The sequence below is a fragment of the Carcharodon carcharias genome, chromosome 8, assembly GCF_017639515.1.
Source record: "Carcharodon carcharias isolate sCarCar2 chromosome 8, sCarCar2.pri, whole genome shotgun sequence".
Lineage (NCBI taxonomy): Eukaryota > Metazoa > Chordata > Chondrichthyes > Lamniformes > Lamnidae > Carcharodon > Carcharodon carcharias.
Window position 1 is genome coordinate 93,207,887 of NC_054474.1, and position 25,968 is coordinate 93,233,854.

At 44.4% G+C, this 25,968-nt stretch overlaps 1 protein-coding gene across 4 annotated transcripts in view; it reads right to left on the reverse strand.

Annotated features, from left to right (window-relative positions):
- ebf1a (EBF transcription factor 1a) overlaps window positions 1–25,968 on the reverse strand; it is a 492,107-nt gene that overhangs the window by 186,754 nt on the left and 279,385 nt on the right. For all 4 annotated transcript variants that reach the window (XM_041193628.1, XM_041193630.1, XM_041193629.1 and 1 more), the window contains exon 10: window positions 12,183–12,309. In XM_041193628.1, coding sequence (XP_041049562.1) covers window positions 12,183–12,309 — 127 coding nt within the window. The remainder of the gene's footprint in view (window positions 1–12,182; window positions 12,310–25,968) is intronic.

Genomic DNA, 25,968 nt, shown 5'->3' on the forward strand with positions numbered 1-25,968 from the left:
CTGAAAATGCTGGAAATGCTCAGCAGGCCTGGCAGCATCTGTGGGGAGAAACAGAGTTCACATTTCTGGGCAATGACCTTTCCTCAGAACTGGAAAATCATATGGATGCTTAAAATCTCTAACTTTTTCCAGTCCTGTTCAAAGGACATCAACCTGCACTGTTAACTGTTTCTCTCCCCACAGATGCTGCCAAACCTGACGACTATTTCCAAAATTTTCTGTTTTTGACCAGTAAAATAGACAATTTAGTCATTTGCCTCATCACTGTTTGTGAGATCTTTCTGTCTTCATATTGCCACGTCTCCAACATTACAACAACAGCTACACTTTGAAAGCCTTTCATTAGTCATGAAGTGCCTTAGGACGTTTTGAGAATGTGATAATGCTACATAACTGTGAGCTCTTTCTTTATATTCAAATAAAACAATACTCAACTCCTGAAGAATGTCAAGCTCCTTGGATGGGATTTTCCCTGTAGGCCCCGAACCCCACGCTTGGGCCCCTGAACCCCAACCTCGGGCCCCTGAACCCCGACCTCGGGCTCAAATGTGGATCAGGAGCCCACGCTTTGTGGGAAACTGTCACTCCTTGTGATTTTCTCCAGAGTAATTAATTATTGGTCAGAGGATGGGCTTACCATCCAATTAAGGACAGTGGGCTCTTGAAGCTGGAGGGCCAAAGGCCTTCCAGCTTTTAAAAAGCAGCAGGATGCCATGGCAGGTAATGGAGAGAGAGGGCACTTCAAAGTGGCGTTGCCCGCTCCTCAACCTTTTCTACATTTAAAATAAGAAATGGCCAGGCCACTTCTATGGGGGTGGAGTGAGATGGTATGGAGAGTAGTGGTGGTGGGGGTAGGGGGGGGGGGGGGTGGGGTTTGGTGGTTGGGGAGAACCTTCTCTGTAGGATGGCCTGTGGCTGCTCCTATGCCCAGGAGGCAGGGATGGCCTAGCCTGCCTGGAGTGCTGCCCCCACCCTCCAACACACCCCCTGCCTGCCACTGTGAGGCCACCTCCATGCAGCTAAACTGGCTCCTGCCGCCTGCTGGAAGATCCAAACTGGCCTCCTTACGTGGCCCTTAACGAACTGGATCAGCTACCTGCTGCCCCCCTGCCCACCCTTCCCTCCACCATCCTGTCTCCAGGAGAGTGGCCTGAGGGCGAAATGGAGACGGGCAGCTGGCACGCCAGCCAGCGAGTCTATTTTTAGCGCCCGTCCACCTCTGATCCCAGTGTCTAGCAGCGACTCAAAATCAAGCCTCTTTTCTCCTTCAGTTTTCCCTTTTTGCTACAATCTCCAATGTTTTTAAAAACTAAAGTATGGCTTAATATAACCCATTTGCCTTCCTCCTTCTTTCCCTTGTTGGGAACCTGAATTTGTCTCAATGTGGAGGATCATCCATTAAAAACAAACAGCTTCAGTCAGCAAGAATTAATCCGCAGCATGCACTCTGGCAGTATGTTTTGCTCCCTCCATTTTTCTACCAAGTCTATGAAGAGTGAAGGGGAAGGAGTTTGTGCTGCAACAGAGACGGAAACACCTAAAAGAAAAGCATAATAGCTGCAGCTAGAATAGAACCTTTCAAGATCAGCTATTTTTACAATTACTTCTTACCTAAAAGTAGCAACAATCAGAAGGAAACTTGCACCATAGGAAGCCACAAGGCTATCATTACGCTGCCCGGTGTTGTGTGATGCAGAAGATGCAAGAGCATGCACAGATAACAGAATGTCAGGGCTAACCACACACACATCTGTAGTGGACTTTTTTTTTTAAACAATTCTTCACTACACGTGTGAGCTGGGCCCCCCCCACCGCCCCAACACCACCGGGCACGTGCAACAGCCCTCAAGACGAGCACATCGGCCTGTTGCTCTTCCATGCTTGATAAACTCTGAGCTTTCAACCATCCTGCAGAGAGAGGTTGGGGCTGGAGGGCTTGGTGGGGGGCTTTGTTGGCTGGTTTGCCAAATTACAGCTGATGGCCCAGAGATGGAGCCCGGTCTCACATTCCTCTTCCAGGCCAATTGGCTGTCATTAGGATTTGGAATTCACCGCCTGATTGGGGGATGGCTGGACACAAATTCAACTCCACCTTCTTAAGAGAATTTGGATAAAAAGTTGAGGGAGAAAAAACATGCAGGGTTGTGGGAAAAGAGCGGAGAAGTGGGAATAACTGGATTCCCCTCCAAAACAGCCAACACAAACTCAGTGAACTGAATAGTCCCCTACTGTGCTGTACTATTCTAGGTCAAATGGCTACAACAACATTCAGCCTTTTTTCCTTCCACTTCCCCTCTCCCCTGCACTCTTCTGAAGGTTGCTGACTCAAGCTGGGATGCAGTTAGAATGCCAGCAACCCTCCAGCACCTCTCCCAAGCGTCTATCTGTTGCCAGGCTGTTTGATCACTGAAAACAGCCTGGCAAGCCCAATTTTGGCCTCACCTGATGCCCACACTTTCCGGCAGGGGTCAGCGGCCGAAATAAGGAGTAGGAACCCTGGATTCTTCCCTCCACAGACAGGGGTTAAACTCGAAGTTTCATTGCAACATTGCTACCAATAACCAAGGTGAGATCAACCAACACAGTGACATGTCAATCGAACAAGTACCTTCCTGGTCACTATGACTGGGTAGCATAGTCAATAACTGAGCCAGTCGGACAGCCTCTATTACTGTTCATCAATCTGTCTGTCAGCACAAGCCGATCTTTCTGTCCTCTCGCCTCTTGCCATATTATAACAACTCAAATTGAAACCCTCTTCCAAAATGACTTGGTGTGCCCACCTGACTCCCTGCATTCAAAGGCCTCTTATCAAATGATCTCACTAACTATGATTTTATTTTTTACCGCTCTGCTCCCAGATTCCTTGTTTTTTTTTGCTCAGTGTCCACCCCCACCCCAGTCCTTGCTAAATACACTGACACCCTTTTAGTAGCAACGTTCTATAAATGCAAGTTCTCACTGTATCATAGAATAGAAAGTTTACAGCACAGAACTAGGCCATTTGGCCCATTGCCTCTGTGCCATCCGAAAAATGAGCTACCCAGCCTAATCCCACTTTTCAGCATTTGGTCCGTAGCCCTGCAGGTTACAGCACTTGAGGTGCATAGATGCTGATGTACTCAGAAGAGAGGAGGTTAAGGTTAGATTTAATGGAGACATTCAAAATTATGAGGCGTTTTGATCGAATAGAAAGGGAGAAACTGTTTCCTCAGGTAGGAGGGTTGGTAACCAGAGGACACAGAGTTAAGATAATTGGGAAAAGTACCAAAGAGACAAGGAGAGTTTTGTTTAAGGAGTGAGTCGTAATGATCTGGAATTCACCGCCTGAAAGACAGATTCAATAGTAACTTTAAAAAGGGGATTGGACATACTCTTGGAAAGGCAAAATTTCCAGAGCAATGAGGAAAGCAAAGGACAGTGGGACTAATGAAATAGGACTTTTGAAGAGCCAGCACAGGCACAATGGGCCAACTGGCTGCCTTCTATGACTCTGTTTTTCTGGTAGTTTTAATTGAGAGAAATCAAAGTAAAATAAATGTATTTGGATAGTCAGGGTCAGGGCAGAGGTGTGAGCCCTTTAGCTGCCTATTTAAGGTACTAACAGGAAATTGTTATGGCCAAAGATGGTGGAGGTACAAGCAGGAGGAACTTCACAGGTGCCCATTACAAGGCTGGAGGACATTGGAATGCAGGCATTAATGGAGAGTGCTCGGTCCTTTTAATCAATTCAAAGTGACATCAGCAGTAATCTGATTCCTGCTAATCTGTGACCACTCTCGGCCAATGAATGCAGTGGCTGTTTTTTTGCGGTGATTTTCGTCCTATTGACCTCATTCATTCCTGTGTTACAATTCTCCCGAATGTGGAAATTCCAGCAAAGATTTCAACAAGCCCAAGGTCAATGGCACAAAGTAAAAATTAGCGCTCCTCCAAAATATATTTTTTTTAAGAAGAGAAAAGGCTTTTTAAAAATGTATTTTAAAGTCTAAATTGGATCTTGGTACATTGCTGCCAATTGGTTCTACCTTTAAACTTGAAATCTGAGCTTTCTGTTCCTGATCTCTGTGGAGGTAGCTGATCTCTGCTGTAGCAGTGGGAATAGAAGACTGACTTACAATGACGGCTCTGAAAGAGGGAATGAGGAGTGTTGGGTTCGGGGTTGGAAATGAACAAAGGATCCTGATCACTATCCAGTTACCCCTTCTGGAAACTGTCAGCTAAGGGCAGGATTGGGATCAGCAGTGAAGCCTTGCACAGTTGAATAGGCTCACTTAAGAATGGACACCTGGGCAAGATAATTTGGGGACTGCGCTACCACCCAAGGAGCAGGACACCCTACAAGAAAGGAAAACAGGATGTTGACATGCCAGAAAAGGCCATTTGACCCAACCATGTGTTTATAATCCACATGAGTTTCCTCCTCCCATTCCAACTCCCTCTTCGCACCCTTTACCCTCTTCCCGAACGTTTGACTTCCTTGTTCCTTATGTATGTCCCTGCCACCAGAAATCTGAGATTTAAATAGGCAATAAATGCTGGTCTTGCCAGCGATTCACACATCCTGTGGGCCCAAAAAAAAGGGCAAAGGATGATTCCAGTTGAGACAGATGGTTTCAAGGCCTACATTGGGGCTCTGGCTAGGGCTGTCAGCCCTCCAGGATCTCCCTGGAGCCTTCAGGAATTAAAGATTAATCTCCAGGGCACTGCTTTGAGCAACCTGAGAGAAAAGCCATGGGGGAGCATTAAAAAGATCGTGAGCTCTTTTTGATTATGTTCGAACACTTCCCTTTACTGTTATAGGAGATGGTTAACGGAACTGTTTGATTGGGCAGAATGGCTGGGGGCGACATGTCATATTATGAAACCTTCCAGGAATACGTCCCACCAAAATTGGCAACACTACTTCTGGCTGACCAGACCAGTAATAACACATCTGGGAGTTTGGTCATCAAAAATTGGTTCTCACCTGTGATGGGCTGTATGACCTCCTTCTGTACCATTACGACTCTTGATTTTCATTATTTAAGAAATCATAACCTTCGATAGGTAGGCTAATGGGCATAAAGGGGGGAATGTGGGAGAGTGAGGTGCTGAGCAGAGAATAGGCACGGGAAGGGGAAGAATGTTGGAGTGGAGGTGGGGAATGGGGATTGGAGGGAAGGGGATATCATTACAGCTTTATAGAGTCATAGAGTCGGTGTGGCACAAAAGGAGGCCATTTGGCCCATTGAGTCTATACCGGCTCTCTGTAGGGCAATCCAGTCAGTCCCATTCCCTCATGCTATACCCATAGCCTTGTAAGTTTATTTCCCTCAATTGCCCTTCCTATTTCCTTTTGAAATCATTCATCAACTCCACTTCCACCACCCTCGTTAGCAGTGAGTTCCAGTTCATTAACATTCGCTGCGTATAAAAGACCTTCCTCACAGCCCCTTGCAAATTTTGCCCAAAACCTTAAATCTGTGTCCTCTAGTCCTTGTACCATTATCTACTGGGAACAGTTTTTCTACCTTACCTAAACCTGTCATTATCTTGTACACCTCTATCAAATCACCTTCAAACAACTTTTAGTGTTGTTCCCGGAAGTATGAGGCATTACTGGGATATTTGTTGCTGGGCACTGTCATTGTCAATGGGAAGGATATCTGGAACAGGTACTGAATTGTAACAGATAACCATCAGTGATTTTAATAGACATTCACATTACAATGTTGGAAGCAATTTGATGCTGTAGCCATAACACTTCACTGTGATTGTTTTAGTTGATGATATGTTCCCCCACCGTCTCACACTAACAGTCACCTTCGCTATCATCACCAATAGCTGCCTGACATGCCTCATATCCATTTCTTTGGACTGTTTTCACAATTCCGATTTTTCATCTATCCCAACTGACATGGGGGGATATTGGTGGACTGAAGATCACTGGCCTGCTAAATACAACTCATTTACAAACAACACACCAGATTTCTGTTCCAAATCAACGAACCAAAATCACTGCCCTTCCACAGTGACAACACAATCACGAGATACGTTGGGTGGCACCAGAGTGAGGGTTGGGAGGCTACCACAGCCTCGCGGTCATGCCACATGGCATTGCAACAGGCCTATCAAACGGATCACCAACACTGCCATCCACTGAGATATTCCTCTCAGGTTTATCTCTGACTGGCTTGGCAGACAGAACCCTGTCTCCACTTTAACTGGCTGGCCGTGGGGCACAGCTAGGCCATACAACCTTGTCTGCAGCGCACTCTCTGCTTGAGATCAAGTCACACATTTCATGTGCACATTTTTTTAAAAAATAAAAAATTCAGGGGAATGTGATTCAGGTCAGCCTGAGAGACAGCTCACAGATAGATAGATAGATGGTTACAGGGCATGTTTTGACTCACAATAATTAAAAATAATTTCTCCTAAATGAAACCCGACCACAAGCATTCAAGCATTAGGAGAGAAGGAACAGTTCTACAAGAGAGGAAAGCATGGCTGACTGCGCACTGAACCACCCTCTAGCCAATATAAAAAGGGTTACAGTTCAATTTGCTTCCCCCACCGCACCCCCCTCTGCCTCCTGCTTTTTCCTACCCACTCAGCCCCCTCCCCCCATTAGGTCAATCGAACAAGCAATGCTTAAGTATTTCAGCTGAAGGACTGAGGTCTATTCCCTCTGAGAAAACACATGGCCACTGTGGTTTTATAATACGTTCCAGAACATTGCATTCGCTGTGGAACATTGCAGAGAAAGCCGAAGAAAAAAAACACTCCAGTTTTTTTGGAATGTTTCATGGAATGTGTTAGGATCAGAACTTCCAATTGGTCTATTTCCTGTAGGACTATAATGAGGCTTGTTAAAAAAAAATTGGAGTACGAATTATGTGGGAGTTAAAACAAGTTCACATGGGAAATATGAATGGCCTACACACAAACCTTGGATGGCTTTGCTAAACAGCTAGTTGGGTTGTTATTCAAAACCTACAAGGGACCAATAAAGTCAATTAAAAAACAGCAGTCTGCTGGGTGGAGAATATGACAGGATTTATGCTTCATGTCCTTCAGAGGCTAAAGATTTTACTATTAAACTGCATTATTTCCCCTGCAGAGCAAAGACAAAGTATGCGTTTCTCAATTTTCCTTCTGCAAAAATGCTGACTGTCTTCATTAAATGGAGCAAAAATTGTTTGGGGATTTCTTGAACTCAGTGTGAAACCCCAGCTAAATGGCTTGTAACCATTTTCTTTAATTTGATGTTAGAATGATTGTATTACAAACAAATTTTTCTTCCACAGTCATGCTTATGATTTTCAATTAGGTGCAACAACAGTGTAGACGCACGGCAGTCTGCCAATACCCACCCGGCCTGTTGCAGCAGAGGGAAATGACCCACTGGAATGCTCATTTTATAGCAATTGTGCAACCCACCCACCCCCTCCTCTCCCAAACCCACTCTTAATCTATCCCGCATCCATCACCAACCAATGCATATAACTGACAATTTGCAAACTGTCTTCCTTAAAGATGGTGAAATGAAAGCACGCTTAAACAAATTAGGCAATTTCTGAGACTTAGATTTTCAATGGATGCAGTTAAGAACAGTACCTTGTGTTTATTCCCACCGGGTATTTTATTCCCATTAATTTCAATTGTTTAGACATTGTGCAGAGCAGAAAGATGAGGCACTGCAGAATTTAAGCCTTTCGTTCTCAGTTTTGACCCTCATTTCCAAAAGTATTATTTTCCCGGCAGCCTCTGGTGTCTTTCCCAAGTGGACATTTACTTTATGTGAGCTGAGTTCAGGTTGGTGAACTATTCCACCACAGCGGGAATCACAGCTAGGCCTGATCATGTCCTAGCCATGCCCATTTTCCAGGCCTTTTGGATGAGCTATCAAACCAAGGTCTGCATATGATCGGGAAACGCTGACCTCATCCGCCCTCCCTAATCCAGGAATGCAGAGGCTGCGGCTCTTTACACCCACTCCCAGTGTCAGCTGTGACTCTTACCTCTGAGTCAATGGAGGCTGTGCGTTCAAGTCCCACTCCAGCACATGATCACAAAAATCTTGGCTAACACGCCAGTGCAGTACTGAAGGAGCACCACATGGTCTGAGGTGCTGTCTTTCAGGTAGGATGTTAAACCAAGTACCATCTACTCTGTCAGGTGGGGCTCTCCAGGATGACCAACCAAACTGCATTTTCCAGGACTCGCCTGTATTAGTCCTTTTGTCCTGCATCACAGGTCATGCCTTGTCCCAGATTTCATGTGCGTCAGCCTGTCTTTGTGTCCGAGCATGCAACACCCACTATTCTTTTCAACACTCGTCAGCTAGTATTTTTTGGCACATGTGTCAGCCCTGGAAGTGATTTGTGCTTGGGGGTATCAGTGAGTGTCTGGGGTGTGTGGGATGGGGGTGAATTCCCCACCTGATCCACTCTTACAGGTTCAATAGTGCCCTTTAATTTACTCCTCGAGAGTTGGTCACCCTGAAATTCTCTGCAGTATTTTCCTCAATATTTATCCCTCAAACAACATCACAAAAGCAGGTTATCCAGTCATTATGATATTGCTGTTGTGGGAGCTTGCTGTGCACAAATTAGTTGCTGTGCTTCCTACATTACAACAGTGACTACACTTCCAAAGTTTTTCATTGGCTGTAAAGCATTTTGGGATATCCTGTGGTTTTGAAAGGTGCTATATAAATGCAATTATTTCCTTTTGTAATTACCATGAAAGCACAGTCAGGGACTGCATCTGGGGCCTGCCCACCTGGCCTGGAGTGTTTGGTTCCATGCCGAGTGATGCAATTCCTGCCCCACCACTAGGGGGAGCAAGTTGACACTCCTATATACCAGAATGGAAAGTGATGTTGTACCTGTGAAACCCAACTTGGCTTCTCATTAACTATTTCAGGGAAACACTAATTGTAGCCCCCAACTTCATGAACTCCATGACATCCATTCAAGAGCCAGCCTGACTCGCTTGAAGTTCAGATGTGACTGGGGTGCCATGCTGTGGATCTGCATCTGCAACTGCATGTGGCAAGTTCTCCAGTTCTGACTTGCACTGGGGTTGATATATCCACTCAGCACTATCTACTTACCTCACGATGGAAGACCATTAGTAATGATCCACCCAAGGTCCTTTGCTACATACCCCTAGTAGAGGTATTAAGAGTGCAGACCACAGTCCTCACAAGCTAGAAGGGTTCAGGCCCTACATATAAGCGGGAAAAAAAAGCATATAGCTCAAAAAGAGGACGTAAAAGAGAAAACAAAAATGTGACTCAGTCAGTTATACGGCACTTCCATGTCATTGTGAAGTGGCTTTGGGTAGGCATCAATGAGCAACTGGCAGTATAACTCAGAGCTAGGTACCCATTTAATATACTGAGAAGAGGAATCAGTCCTTGCAGGAACCTCTCTCACATCACCTTGACCTGCACCACATCATAGTATAAAAATACATTTTAAAAGCACCCGGATGGGAGTTGTTCTTAATAAGTAGGGAGAGAATGAACACTTCCACTCGCACTCTCTTCATAGTCATGGCCTAGGTCTTCTTTGTGTCTGCATGTACTGCTAGCAGTATAACTCAAATCTTCCAACAAGTGCATCGTGCTCTACTGGCCTAAGACTATAAAGTGAACAAATTGTGTTTACGTTCTCTTTGTCTGTTTGAATGACTTCTGATATATTTTGATGTTGTGATATTTGCAAATTAGGAAATTATAATTCCTATTTGTTTTAAAAGAGATTGCAAAACTTAGCTTTTGTTTCCCCGTAAATAAAAATAATGGTCTTATATTTATGCCAGTGTTTAAATTGTACTGTTGGCAGGCCTAATTCTATCTGCAATACAATTAAAGGAACTATTAGTCAAATACTTTCATTACATCCCCATAATTGGCTTTTTATTTGTGTAATCATGTATGAGAGATTCTAGCACTATTAAACTTAAAACTCACGGTGATAGTTTCATGTTCCATTGAATTAACCCTTCACCTGCTCATGTCTATCCATCACAAGGGGTCTTTACAAACATGATCTTCTGGGTTGTCTCATGAGATTAGGAGTTAGAACATTTCATTCAGGCCCTTAGGAAAAATTAAACTATCATTCCCACTAACATGTGTGCATGTCCTGAATGGGTGTCCATATGTACATGTTTCCACACGTGAGAGCAGTGTGGACATGCAAGTGTGTGTATTTGTGTCTTTTGTATGTATACACATGTACAGTGTGTGTGTGTGTGTGTGTGTGTGTGTTTTGTGTGTGTGTGTGTGTATGTATCTGAGTATACATGCTTCTGTGTCATTGGGTGTGCTATGCACTTGTGCTGTCATACAACTTAGGTCATGGCAAAAGCATATTCAAGTGCCCAACAGGCTCAGTGTATTTTAAAGGCCTTTGGGGTGACAGGGGTGATGGTCGATGTCACTGTCAAATACAAACCCATTGACTTCTGGCAGCAGACCTAGACTCACAGGACCAGTGGATCTTCACTGCTAGAGGGCAGTGATCATATATTTGGCCCTGGCATTGACTACAATTGCCAAACTTATGCAACAGCAATTAGTGCTGGAATCCTAGAATCTGACAGTACAGAAGGAAGCCATTCAGCCCATCATGCCTGTGCCAGCTCTTTGAAAAATCTTTTCAATTTAGTGCTGCAATGCTGTTAAAAGCACCTTGAGGGTTTGAAATTGGAAGAGGGAAGAGAGTCAAGTTATACAGTAATCTTCACCAGACCTAATCCAACCCAGGCTATTGCTAAGGGGAACTGTTAACCCACCTGTTAAGTTAGCCAATCTCAGCTGGGGAGCTGGTCGGGAGAGGAAACAATTCCTCACCATCATGACTCCTGCTGGAGCCATGTGCCAGTGTCTCTTGGACGAGGGAGATTTATCACTCCAGATTACTAATCCCGACTCCTGCTGGTTGAAGCTAGGATAAGACTCGACAATGATGTCTCGTCACCATTAAATGACCGATTTGAGTTTGAACTATCGCATCTGACTCAGGGTGTTTTACTAGTTAAGGCAACTACTGGTCTGCTATTGGTACCTGTGATACCCAGCAGGAGTCACCATGATGAGGAATTGCTTCCTCTACTTAACCCAAGGTAACTGGTATCCTCATGTGATCAGCTAATTCAAGAGCACACTGGGGATTGAACTGAGAACCTAACTGATTGACATGGTTCAGAACAACATTGCATTGTGGTCTGACCCACGGAGCCAATGGGGGAAACTAAGGGCTACTCAGGACACTACCTAGGATGTTTAATAATTGAACGGTCTGCAGAGAGTTACACTCAATTGTACTCTTTCCAGGGCTAAGGGTGTGCTCCTTGTTGTATGTACAAATAATTCAACAGGAACTGCAGAAACAGGGTTATTTTCATGTGGAATTTGGAGTTAAGATGTTGGCAAAGCACTGTACAGGCTGCATCGAGACACTGGCATAGTTCACACTGGTCATTCTATTGTGGAAGTGGGCAAGCCTACACACCATGGATAAACCAACCCACACTATGGCAATGGAGCAACCTCCCTTTATTTTCAGTTGGTCCTGCCTCACCCCCACCACCTCCCAACTCTGCTAACATGCAGTTAATTCTATGAGTACCTGAAGCCTGCCCTCCCTCTCCGCCACCCTCACTCTCAGCACTTCTCCCCAAGCAGACGTGTTCCTGGATAGTGAGTCTTGGCAAGCTATTTTTGTACCCGGGGGAATCAATTCAGTCAAGCCTAACTCCATCTTCGTTTATTTTCCAAATACACATGCACATTCCTGCAGTGGTAGTGATTCAGGGTGGGTGGGTGGGTGGGTGGGATGGAAGGGCAGGGGTTGGGTAACGGCAGCCGGGAAGCAAAGCCATTTGTCGCTCGGACTGAAATCAAGCGCAGATTGATCAGGGATCAAAGCAAGGACCTTGACAAGTCTGCAGCCCTCAGTTCCACAGCAGTCAATGCACTTTCCAATCGAGCCACTGACAGAACAACCTAATGGAACCTTCAGCATGACGGTGACTTAAGAGCAGAAGCACTGGTAAGAACCAACCAGCCAACAATGATTACAAATACTGCAAAGGAGCAAAGAAAAAAGAACCAGTGACCACTCCACAACACCAACAAGCTCCAAAAAAAAAAAACAGCCCGCGGTCACAGGCTCGCTTACCTGTGTAGATGAATCGGCCTGGAGTCCCTTTACAGAACTGTTTCGACTTGTAGGACAGTGTGACTTCCACCACACCAGGGATGTGCCGGGGAGGGGTCTGCACTCTAATTGCGTGTGGGGTGATTAGCTGCAATAAAGCATAGTAAAAATGCCATCAGGCTATCAGGTGATGTTCTTCAGCAGCACTTCACTGCCAAGTTTCAGTAAACAGGGCTTTCTCAAACCCGCAATAAACGTGTCACTGCCCTAATACTCTGTTGATAGAATGCACATTAAGATGTACTGACAAGAGTATTAAAAGTGTTTTACAATGCAGTTGTAAAGCAATTAACTCTGTATTCTCCTGGCCTGATGCGGTTTGGCTTACTTCCTGCTCTGAACACCATGTGGAACAGGAGTGAGATTCATAAAAGTGTTTTATTGTAACTGGTTACTTTATTTTAGAAAACATTCTTTAGAGAATTAGGGGAAGGAGATGATGGGGGGGGGATTGCTTCATACATTTGTCTCTGACAGCAGGTATTAGCGATTCAGGGGCATTAGATGCACTTGGGTCAGTGCCACCAAACCTGGGTGCTACTGGCAGCTGGGTCAGGTATGTTTTCTTGGTCCTGCCTGGCCCTGGGCCCTGTCCACAAGACAGAGTTACCGACTCTGGCTGGACGTATTCCGGGACACATCGGCAGAAGCGAGTCACAGGTAGCCGGCAGCATGGCGGGAGCAACTCTGGGAATCCTTGAAAATACCAACACATTCCCAGGGGATCATCTCTGCCCGTCCCTGCCTGAAGAAGTTAACAGAAGTGCACATTATTCTAATGATAGGCCCCCCCCCTCATTCTGGACTAAAGGAGGATCCTACCTATAAACTCCCAGCTCCAGCTTCCGCAGCCCCAGGATCATTTAAAAGTCCCAGGCCGGAGCTACTGGTAACCAATCCGAGCCACGGCACTACATCATTGCACTTTACACCTGGAAGTGAAGCGGCTGCTTCCAATCAGCGGCCAGCCGGGGTGTCTGAATGTCCCGCGAGCACTGAGGGCGCAGCCTTAGGCCTCACACGTGCACCCACAGTCTGAGCTACCTGCATTAAAGATGGTGCAGACCAAACAAACACAGGCGAGAGAAAGAAAACCCCGTCTTGACAAGGCCAGTCTGCCACGCCTGCTCCCTTTGCCGCTGATGCCACGGTTCAAAATCCCCCAGGTGGCTTTCTCTGGCCACCGGGAGATTAATACTGATTCCAGGAGACTCCTGGTCATTCTGGGATGGTTGACAACCCTACCATGAGAGGGCCTGGCTTGCCTGTCTAAGCCTTTGCTTGCTTCGTTCCAGCATCCTGAAGAAGGTGCCATCAGATGATCAAGGTCACGAATTCTAAGCAACTGCACCTTGTACATCCCCAGTTTTTAACGTCTTTTCTGAATCTGGCCAGCAGGTTAAATTCCACGAATTTGACAGAGAGGAGACCAAATAGCATTCAAATGGTCGGGACTCCGTTACCTGACTGGGTAACAATACTCAGATTCAACCGCCTATGTACAGATTCAGAAGACTTTTAAAATATTGGTTGAGAACTCAAAATTAAAAAATGATATTAAAATGTTCAAGAATGAACAAAGTTTACCCCTCAAGTAACCTAACTAACCCAGCCTAACATCATGCTGCATTTTGAATGATCCTTGACTCTACTAATTGCTCTGGCAGATTATTCCAAACATCTAACCCCGATTCTAACATCACGCACCCGGTAGGAATGATGTAGGAGGGTTACATACCTGTTTCGCACCCTGACGATAAAATCAATGGAGTATAAATTTGTGCAGGGATAGATTGTAAAACAGGTGTGCGACCCAAATCTTTTCCACTTGTGTCGGGAGAGGGTTAGGTTGATATCGGGGCTAAAATCTGAGTCAAATCATTTATCCTAATTATTAATTCTAAATTTACTTTTCACAAATTTAAATTTATGCTTTCTGGCCATACTAGGCTAATGCTAATGTAATAATTAGGGCTAATAATATTCCAGGTTTAATATGTATCAATGAACTGCAGGTCCCCCATGATATTGTTCATTCTGAATCAGAGATTTGCTGCTTTATAACAGTAGTGTTGTGAATACCCAGCAGGAGATAACAGCAGGACCACTGATATACAAATTTCATTTATATTAAATGGATATTTTCACTGCATTTTTACCGGGGCTTTGGGGATTGAATTCTAAAAATCTGTCCTTTATTCCATGAAACCTGTCAAAGAGTAGCCTTTATTTTATAAATATATTATTTTACCTATGTATTTAATTATTATCTTAAAGCTGTGAATACACAGCGAAATCTCATACAAAATATATCAGTTGGACTTAAATGGTAAATGGCATTGGCTTGGGCTAGATATCTTTACACAAAGTGCTAACTCTATTAGCTGAAGGCATATCCTACAACTGCAATGATTACACAACTGTAGAAACTTTAGTTGGTGTTAAAATGATGTTCTTGAAAGCTTCCGAAAGTGCATTAAGCTGAGAAAAACAGGACACCTTTCCTCATCCTAATTTTACGTGTTTTAAAAGCATCAATTGAATTTCAAAAGCAAACAGGCAGCTTGTAATTATCGCTTGTCTTTCATGGATAGTCTGGAAATGTAGATATTCTAATTACTGAGACCATTACAGTAGGACACGGAGATAGAGAGAAACATGCAGACAGTGAAAGATATGTACATTTAGCACTTTCCTCCTAATTTTAAAAGTAAATTAGTTAAACTCTTAGTTAAACTATCAGAGATGGACACGATATGCAAACATTTTACAGTTATGTATCTGTTTGCTGGACTCCTGTGTCCTATCTTGAAAGGACATGAAAATGTAACAATGGATCATACATTTTTTCTCTCTTTTCTGATTTAGTAAACATTCACTAATACTTATAAATACATGGAATTATAGTCACTCAGTAGTACAGAACTTGAGTTCCTGAAAAAAGAGAGATGCTGTCGAAGCTTTTTGTCTTGCACTCATCAGGACAGACACAGGAATGCCAAATTTCAAAGGGAGCAACAATTTATGGGAAAAGGGTGCTGAATGGTTGGCCAGCTGACTCTGATTGGTCAAAGCATCGTCATGGATAATGCATCAGGGGACTATTGACCCTAGGCTTTTGTTTAATTCAGAAAAGCCTGGACATGTTGTTTTCACCAATCTGCACTCTTTTTCTCACGCAGTACGAATTGTTGTTCCATTTGAAATTTAGCATCCTTATGTCTTGTCCAGATGAGTACAAAATTAAAAGCTTCAACAGTAAGTCTCTTTTTTTCAGCAATACATAGAATTATGCTTAATGCATAAATAAAGCACCAACAGTCACTGGGTTTCTCCCCTGCCTCCTCACTTGAGTAACCATCCTTTACCGGGAGCCAAGGTGGCAAACTATATAGGAGCAAAATAGCCAAGCTAGTGATGTCCTCTTCAAAGCTCATTTACTAGCAGCGGTTGCTGGATAGCGATCAGGGACTGAAAGCGCAAATGATTCTTCCACCAGGCAGGGTCCCTAAGGTCAATTGTGATGGCCAGAATGCCCGAGACTGTCTAGTGAGACACTAACCAAGAAGAATTGAGCCAAACCCTCACTCACAAAGATTGCCTATTCCATCTCCATAACATGGCTCATCTCCACCCTGCTTTAACCCATTTGTTGCTAAAATCCTCATTCATGGCTTTGTTAACTCCAGGCTTGACAAATTTCATTGTTCTCCAGTCCAGCTTCTCAGCTTTCATTTTCAATGAATTTGAGCTTATCCAAAACTCTGCACCCTTATTTTAACTAACACCAAATCCCACTCACCCATCATCTTTGTGCTCGCTGACATTCACTGACTCCAGTCCACAAACTCCATGATTAGAAAATACTCCTCCTCATATCCAAATTATTCATAGTGCCACCTATAATCTCCTCAGCCCTACAACCCTCTGAGAACCCTGTGTTCCTCCAAATGGCCACCTGTGCACCCCTTAATTAATGCGGCCCACCATTGGCAATCGTGCTATCTGCTGCCCTAGCTCTGGAATTCCCTCCCTAATCCTCTCCACCTTTCATCCTCGCTCTCCACCTTTAAAATGCTCCTTAAATCTTACCCAAGCATTTAGTCATTCTTCCTCATATCTCCTTCTTTGACTTGATGTTAATTTTTGGCTAGTTATGCCATTCTGAAGTGCCTTGGGACATTTTACTATATTGGTCTGCAGGGACGGAGGTGCAGTGCTAATGTGACTAGACAAATAATCCAGATGCCCAGGCTAATGCTCTGGGGACATGGGTTCAAATCTCACCACGGCAGCTAGTGGAATTTAAATTCAATTAATAAATCTGGAATATATAATTAGTCTCAATAAATTGAATATTTTTTAGGTGGAGATTGATAGATTCTTGTTAAGCAAGGGAATCAAAGGTCATCAGGGGTGGATGGGAATGTGGAATTCGAAACATGAACAGATCAGCCATGATCTTAATGAATGGCGGAGCAGGGTCAAGGGGCCAAATGGCCTATTTCTGCCCCTCTTTCATATGTTCATATGTTCCTATAATGGTGACCATGAAACTATTATTGATTGTTGTAAAAACCCACCTGATTCACTAATATCCTTTGGGAAGGAAATCTGCCGCCATTATCCGGTCTGGCCTACATGCAACTCCAGGTCCACAGCAATGTGGCTGACTCTTAACTACCCTCCGAAATAGTCTAGCAAACCACTCGGTTCAAGGGCAATTAGGGATGGACAACAAATGCTGACCTTGCCAGTGATGCCCACATCCCATGAAAGAATTTTTAAAATATTAAAGGTGTTATCGAAATACAAGATGTTGTTGTATTTGGAACATTAATGGTCTGTGAAGCTCAATATCTAAATGGCAGTCTAATTTAATCAATTGTGAAATGCTTGTGAATTGTACAAGAAATACAGAATGTCAAAATTGTAGCTTGCTGTTAAAATAACTGCGTTGATGTCTCCTTGCTCAATAGAAACACAGGAGGTAATTTTCTAAGTACAGGCCAGTAACAAGGAACCTCAGCCATTGCTAGCGCACATCAAAAATCATGAGTATCAGATGATGTATAGCATGTATCCTTGATCCAGGCACAACGCTATGGTGAGTGCAGGTCAGGAGGGATGGAAATCTGCTCAGAATGATTGGTCATTTTGACCGACCCATGTGGTGAGGGAATTGATGGAACGGGGTTGGGTGGCGGTTTTACACCCCGCCCCATTTTACTCTCCTGTCTATGTTAGGGCAGGTCAGGTTAAAATGACCCCAAAAGTGTCAGCTGAAGCTGCTGCTACTGTTGGGTTGTCCATTCTCCAGAAGTGCCCTGGAGTCTCCAGAAATTAAAGACTAATCTTCCAGACACAAGCAATCCCAGGAGAAATATCACAGGGGCATTAAAAAAAATGGTTTTCTTTCCTTTATGTTTTGAACACGCTTATTTACTGGTAACAAAAGGAGTGGAGGCTGAGGAAAAATAAGGCTGTTTAACTGATGGTTGATCCAATTGGGCAATGTAGAGTCTTTGTGCTTTCCAATTGGCATGGTAAGAAAGTGCGGCAAGGGGATGGGCATGTTCAACAACTAATGGTGGGAGCATGGGGAGGGAGGGAGGGAGGGAGGGACGGAGAGGTCTCCTCCGCTTCAGTGACAGAGGTCGGAGGTATCATCACCTCAAGTCAAAATGGGCTGCCAGTGTTGCTACAGATACAGTCCCACAATATAAATGGCACACCTTTCAAAATAGTGAACCCCTAGTGTCTCTGCTATCTCAATAGGTGATATGATGGATAGATTCTAATACAGATGCCATCATGTTGGTATAAATATATATAATATATAAATATACATAACACATATTCCACTTCCTCCATCCCACCCCCATCCACCATTTCCACCATGCCATCTGGTCTCTACACTTCCTCTTCTTTCAGAAGACAAGGCAGGACAGTTCAGCCTGTGAACATCTCAGCATTAACTAGCCGCACTGTGCTTGTCCAATTGTCCCTCTGTGAGGCCTGCTACTGGTCCTGCCAGAACTGCCTCTCCCACTGAGTTGGGGGTTTTGATGTGCACTGCGGAACTCACTCACACTCAAGCCTGTCAATGGCCAAAGGCACAGAACAAGTGAAGGATGATTTAATCAGGAGAAAGATTTTTATCTCACAGGATGCATGTGAATGTCTGAAAGTGCAGATAACGAAGGAGTGGGCCTGCTTGGAAATAGTTAACTTCTCTTGCCTTTCCTCTCATTTTCTTTCCCCTCCACCACTCCCTTATTGTGAAGAAGCAGATCCTTGCTAGGTCATGCGGCTCCAATGGTCTCTGTTGCCTGGCTCAACCACAATAGATTGAGCAATTTGATCACAGAGAGCACGAGCACTCACTCCAATCCTGTCTTAACCCCCCTGGCAATCATTCTAAATTTATTTTTATTCTTTCATGTGGCTGGCAAGGCCAGCATTTGTTGCCCATCCCTAATTGCCGTTGAACTGACCTTGCTCGGTCATTTCGGTTAAGAGTCGGCCTACATTGTTGTGGGTCTGGAGTCACGTGTGGTCCAGACCAGGCATGGATGGCAGATTTCCTTCCCTAAAGGGCATTAGTGAACTAGGTGGGTTCTTGCAATAATCAGTAATGGTCGATGGTTACTATTACCGAGACTAGCTTTATATTCCAAAGTAATTAACTGAATTCAAATTCCACCAGCCGCCTTGGTGGGATTTGTACCCATGTCCCCCAGAGACCTGTACCCAATAGTGCCAGCATGTACCCACTAGTATCAGACCTGTACCTGCTAATGTCAGGCCTATACCCACCAGTATCAGATCTATACCCATTTGGGTAAGACCTGTACCCACTAGTGCCAGACTTGTACCTGTAGTTCACAGTTCAAAATGCTCCATGCAGCCAGCTTAGAAGTACTGAGGTAAAAGCAAAATACTGCGGATGCTGGAAATCTGAAACAAAAACAAAAATAGCTGGAAAAACTCAGCAGGTCTGACAGCATCTGCGGAGAGGAATCCAGTTAACATTTCGAGTCCGTTTGGTAGAGCTGGATAGAGGGCCAGTGATAGGTAGAGGCAAAGAAGAGATTGTCAAAGATGTCATAGACAAAAGGACAAAGGGGTGTTGAGGAATGTGCTAATGATGAAATTAAAGGTAGAAAGTACAGAGGTAGTTGTACTGCTGGGCATTCTTTACAGCTCATTTGTGGAGAGTATCAAATTTTACACTCCCACCATGGCACATCACGGAAATCCCAGCGACAACACCACAAAAATATTTTCTACGAAGGGAGAAATATAAGAAATTGAACTGATAATAAGAACCTTTTCAGAATTTAATTTGCAAATCCACAGGAGATACTCTGTCACAGTTACTGAGGAGTCCCTTCAGGGTGCTATGATCAACATGAGTGTAACACTTAATTTAACAGCCAGATCAGTATCAGGGGACCCCGTGATCGATATCAGCCAGGCTAAGATAGTCCTTATCAGTCTTTATACAGCTTGCGCTGTCAGATAAACAAGCCCTTATCAGGTACAAATTTAAGCATAATTAAATTTAAATTGAAAACTTGCCTGCTGTTCAACCTCTCCAATTCCCCCTCTAGGCAAGTTTAATTCTGCAGGGCACCAGGATTGGGGGGGGGATTGGGGGGGGGTTATGTTTGTTTGTTCTCCCCACCTCCCCCCTCCTGAAGCTGCTGCTCAGTCCTGCAGGGGTACAGCCCCACAAAGCTTGGCCTAAATAGCCAAGTGGTTATGGTACTGGGTTTGTAACCCCAAGATCAAGAGTTCAAATCTCACAATGGCAAACTATGAAACAATGTAACTTCATCTGAAACAGATGGAAACAGGTTTGTACTCGAAAGAGTTACAGCCCCACAAAGACCAGCAGCCCTCTGGCGTCTCGCCCAAGTTACCTAACTTGCATGTGCGAGTCCAGGCAGTAAGCAACAGCAGCCTCTATTCAACCATGGGAAGTATCTCAGCCAGGCTTTATGCCCTTGTCCTGCACCAGTCCCCCAGAATAACATTTAGAAGGTGGGGCCTTGACGGATTTTCTCTCTCTCCTTAACCCAGGGATTTGGAGGCCTATTTTGAAGCAAAAGAACCCAACAAGCTTAGTCTTTTCTCGGTAGCCCATCAAGCACTGCAGTTACACAACAGGCCACCGGGGGTGTTAGTGGGATACTTTCCAAGTTCTGCGCCAGACAGCACACTGATGACCCTCCCTACCCAAAGGCTGCAGAGACTGGATAGAATGGTGAATGACCAACCCCTTTATATCATGGTGCAGCTGGTGATGCCAGACCCTATCATTGGCAGCAGCCCTGCAATGTGAGTGAAGCAGTGCTAAGACCTCCATAGGGTCAGGGGGGCACCTACATTTGTCAGGCTCTGCTTGGGCAGACTCCTAGGTGTCCTATCACATGAACTCTCACCTCCGATTGCCCCACCCCCCCGTATTCCTGTCATTGGTCATCCAATATGTCCACTTTCCTAAACCAATTGGAATTGAAACAGACTCTTTGTTACTTGATTCTTGACCGTCAATCAATACCTTCTCCAAATTTTTATAGCTAATAGATAAAAGTGGCCCAAGGAAATGAAAACAAAACTAAATGTTCCTAATTAAAAACAAAAAAAACTGCGGATGCTGGAAATCCAAAACAAAAACAAAAACAGAATTACCTGGAAAAACTCAGCAGGTCTGGCAGCATCGGCGGAAAAGAGTTGACGTTTCGAGTCCTCATGACCCTTTGACAGAACTTGTCGAAGGGTCATGAGGACTCGAAACATCAACTCTTTTCTTCTCCGCCGATGCTGCCAGACCTGCTGAGTTTTTCCAGGTAATTCTGTTTTTGTTTTTGTAAATGTTCCTAATGCCTGTCTTACTTTACAGACAGCAGTGTCCTGGAGATTAATCCTCAAAGCCTGAAGACTTTCAGCGCAATCCTGGAGGATAAGCAACCTTAATATGGACACAAGCACATATGCACACACACTTACATGGATGCTTACACATACATACATTGGAACACATATATGAGTACACACACATGTATGTGAACACACACGTGGCTATTCAAAAATACATGAAATTGATGGGCAAGAAAACATCAGCTACTCCAGCTCTTAGGGGGAGATGATGGAGTAGTGGTAATGTCACTGGACTAGTAATCCAGAAGCCCAGGCTAATGCTCCGAGAATATGAGTTCAAATTCCACCACGGCAGCTGGTGGAATTAAATTCAGTTGGGGAAAAACAAAAATCTGAAATATAAAGCTAGTGTCAGCAATGGTAATCATGAAACTATCATCAATTGTCATAAAAACCCATCGGGCTCACTATTGTCCTTTATGGAAGAAAATCTGCCATCCTTACCCGGTCTGGCCTACTCCAAATCCACAGGAATGTGGTTGCTTCTTAGTTGCCCTCTGAAATGGCCCAACAAGCCCCTCATTTCAAGAGCAATCAGGGGTGGGTTCACAAATGCCCACATTCCACTTACGCATTTAAAAAAATGCAAACGATGGTCAGAGCATCATTCAGACAAATTTTCCCTCCTCGCAGCCATGTACACTTCTTGGGAGTATAGGTACACTGTACATCTCTCTGCCTTTTTGTGTAACCATGGCGAAAAGGCAAATATTATTTTTCTAACAAGTGAAGCTGTGATGTGTTTCCACGCAGTTTTACAGCATCATCCTGAGCACCTCAGAACAGAACACAAGTGCCAAACATTTTTTCTCATGAGGGTGTTGCTCTTTTAAAAGTTGGAAAGGAATTATGTCTCAGATTTTTAATTTTACATGACTTAATCTGTCATTCTGAAATGAATCCTGGAATCATAGGGCAGGATTGTCCCCCCGTCGGGGGCAAAGTTGAATGGTGGATGCGCATAGGCGCGCCTCCGATCGGCGCCCTCAATTGGGGGCGCGCTGCCATTTTACGTGGGCAGGCCAATTAAGGCCCGCCCAGCATGACATCCACACGGAAGGGCTATGCACTCTCTGTGCGGGCGGGGGGGAATCCCTAAACCCAAGAAAGAGCGCACTCATCTCCCTGAGGCTAAGTGCTGCCTCAGGGAGATCGCCTTTACTGTCAAACATATTAAAAATAGAAAAAAAAAATTTCCTTGACATGTCCCCTCATGTGACACTGTCACATGAGTTGGGACATGGCCATAATTTTTTTTTAAAACTTTAATTAAATTTTTTAAAACCTACATTAAACCTCATCCCGCCCGTAGATGAGGTTTCATACTTTTTCTAATTCCCACCAGGGCTCCTGGCCTGCCCACCAATCTTAAGGTTGGACCATTAATTGCTTCAATGACTCTGTCAAAGGCCTCAATTGGCCATTGACAGGTCGGCGGGTGCACAGCTGATTTGGCTGCGCCCCCGCCTACCTGAAAATTTAAATTGGGCGGGTGATGTTGGGAGTTCCACCTCACGTCACCGTGCATCATTTTACACATTGGCGAACGGGCCCTTGCTCGCCAACGGGAAAATCCTGCCCCATTGAAATTTACCACACACAAGGAAGCCATTCAGCCCATCATGCCTGTGCTGGCCAAAAAATATCTATCCAGTCTAACCCCACTTTCCAGCTCTTGATCCATAGCTTTTTACGTTACAGCGCTTCATGGATACAAACATAAAAATTAGGAGCAGAAGTAGGCCATTCGGCCTCTTGAGCCTGCTCCGTCATTCCATAAGATCATGGCTGATTTGATTGTGGCTTCAACTCCATTTTCCTACCTACCCCCTCATACCCTTTGACTCCCTTGTTAGTCAAGAATCTCTTAAAACTGCTCATTGACTCAGCCTCCAGTGTCTCTGGGCAGACTTACAACCCTCAAAGAGAAAAAATTCTTCTCATCTCCATCTTGAATGGGAGACCACTTATTTTTAAACTGTGTCCCCTAGTTCTAGTCTCTTCCAGCATCCACCATGTTGCGATGCCTCAGAATCTTATATGTTTTAATGAGATCACCCCTCATTTTTCTAATCTCCAAAGGATACAGACCCAACCTGTCCAACCTTTCCTCATAAGATAACCTCTTCATCCCAATATTCAATCAAGTAAACATTCTCTGAACTGCATCTAATGCAATTATATCCTTTCCCAATGAAGGAGACCAAAACTGTACACAGTACTCCAGATGTGGAGTTGAATTTTGCCGTCGGCGAGCAGGTGGCAGGGCCCGCTTGCCAATGCGCAAAATGACGCAGGATGACTTCGGGGGGGGGAACCCCCGATGTCATCCCACCCCATTTAAATCAGCAGGAAGGCGGGGGCAGAGCAAAACCAGCTGTGCGCCCACCGACCTGTCAATGTCCAATTGAGGCCATTGACAGGATAATAAAAACAAGTAAAGGACCTGTCCATCCAACCTTAAGGCTGGTGGGCAGGCCAGGAGCCCCACCGGGCTTCTGAAAAACCATGAAACTTCATCCACCGGCGGGATGAGGTTTCATGTAGGGTTTAAAAAAGTTTAATAAAGTTTTAGTGAAATTTATTAACATGTCCCATCTCATGTGACATTGTCACATGAGAGGAACACGTTAAGGATCTTTTTATTTTTCTATTTTTAATGTTTGAACAACTTGCAACGATTTCCTTGAGGCAGCACTTAGCCTCAGGGAGATGTGCACTCTTTCGTGCACATGCACGAAAGAGCGCACTCTCGCATTTGGGGAATTTCCCCCCCCATCTGCACAGGAAGCGCATAGCACTTCCCGCTGGGCGTCACACTGGGAGGGCCTTAATTGGCCCGCCCGCTTAAAATAGCGGCGGGGCCCGCCCGCCAGAGATTGGGTCGGGCCTGCCCGCCCAGTAGGCAAAAAATTCTGCCCGTGGTCTCACCAAAGCCCTGTAGAACTGTAGCAAATCATCCCTGCTTTTAAATTTCATTCCCCTTACATTAAACAATAACATTCTATTTGCCTTCTTAATCTCTTGCTGTACCTGCATACTAACTTTTGCGATTCATGTACCAGGACACCCAGATCCCTCCATACCTCAGAGTTCTGCAGTCTCTCTCCATTAAATAATATGCTGCTTTTCTATTCATCCTGCCAAAGTGGACAAGTTCACATTTTCCCACATTATATTCATACATGGTGGCATAGTGGTATTGTCACTGGGCTAAAGATTCAGGGTAATGCTCTGGGGACCTGGGTTCGAATCTCACCATAGTAGATGGTGGCATTTGAATTCAGTTAAAATATCCAGAATTAAAAGTCTAGTGTTCACCATGAAACCATTGCCAATTGTAGTAAAAACCCATCTGGTTCATCTATAGGGAAGGAAATCTGCTGTCATTACCTGGTCTGGCTTACATGTGACTCTAGGTCTCCAGCAATGTGGTTGGCTCTTAAATGTCCTCTGAACAAGGGCAATTAGGGATGGGCAATAAGTGCTGGCCTAGCCCATGAACAAATAAAAAAAATCCAAGTAAATTTTAAATATAATCGATTTCCTTTCAGCCAGCAAGGCACAGCTCCCCAACATTCTCTGGGTGAAAAAATGCCCCTCAATTCCCTGCTTTTGCCAATTTCTTTAACTCTATGACCCCTGGTTTTTGACCTCTCTGCTAAGGGAAATAGAACCTTCCTATCCACTCTAAGCCTCTCATCACTTTATATGCCTCAATTAAATCTCCCCTCAGCCCCCTCTGTTTCAAAGTAAACAATCTCAGCCTGTCCAATCAATTCCCATAACTAAAATTCTCAGTCCAGGCAGCACCCTCGTAAATCTCCTCTGCACCCTCTCTAATGCGAGCACATCCTTCCTGCACTGCAGTGACCAGAACTGTAAGCAGTACTCCAACAGCGATCTAACTAGTGTTTTATACAGTTCGAGCATAGCCTCCGTGCTTTTACATTCTGCGGATCCTGTTGTCAAAGCGATCCAATGAGGAACTGCCAAGACAAATCCGGCAGAATTAAACTGCTTTTCCAGCTGGCTGCTGAGTCTACCCTCACACGCAGCACTGAGCCATAAGGGAAAGTCCCAAAAGGTAAAACTAATTTAAAAAAATAGAAATCACGCAGTGGCAACTTTCAAACAACCACGCATGATTTTGATTTTTGGGAACCTGTCCTGACAATATAAAAGAAGCAAACTGTGCTGCTTGGGGGGGTCCCAAGGGAAACACCAGGGAAAGTTCTGTAATATTAACTTAATTATTAGTTGCCATGTAGTTTGAGGAATTAGAAAACCTGAGAACCATCTAGAAATCAGTGTTATATTGACTGTAAAATGATTCCATTTTTCTGTCGCATGAAGTGTGCATAAAAAAAATGTACTTTAAATGATAATAGTTTACTGGCTGAACAATGCTTATTAACAGGGGAATGTGTAAATAATCAGCACTTCTGCCCAATTTAATGAAAAACAAGCTGTACTTTGCATAAATCTAATTTCTGACAAAGCCAATAAAGGCTGGTGAGTGTTTAGAGGCTTGGGTTCCATGGTGTTATAATCTGAAACCCTTCCAGGATCCACAGGGTTAAAGAGGTCACCTTTCATATAAATAATACAAAATAACATCTAACCCCTTGCTGTTTATGCCAGGGATATTGAGCCATTCAAGTCTCCCTTTTGTTAACATATGGCACTGGGTGGGCCCCAGGCTTAAGAACGAGAGGTGAATTTCGCCAGTCTAAGGTTTACAGGAACGGCCAGAGGGTGTCATTCAAATGGAAATTGCTGCCATATGTCTGCCTCC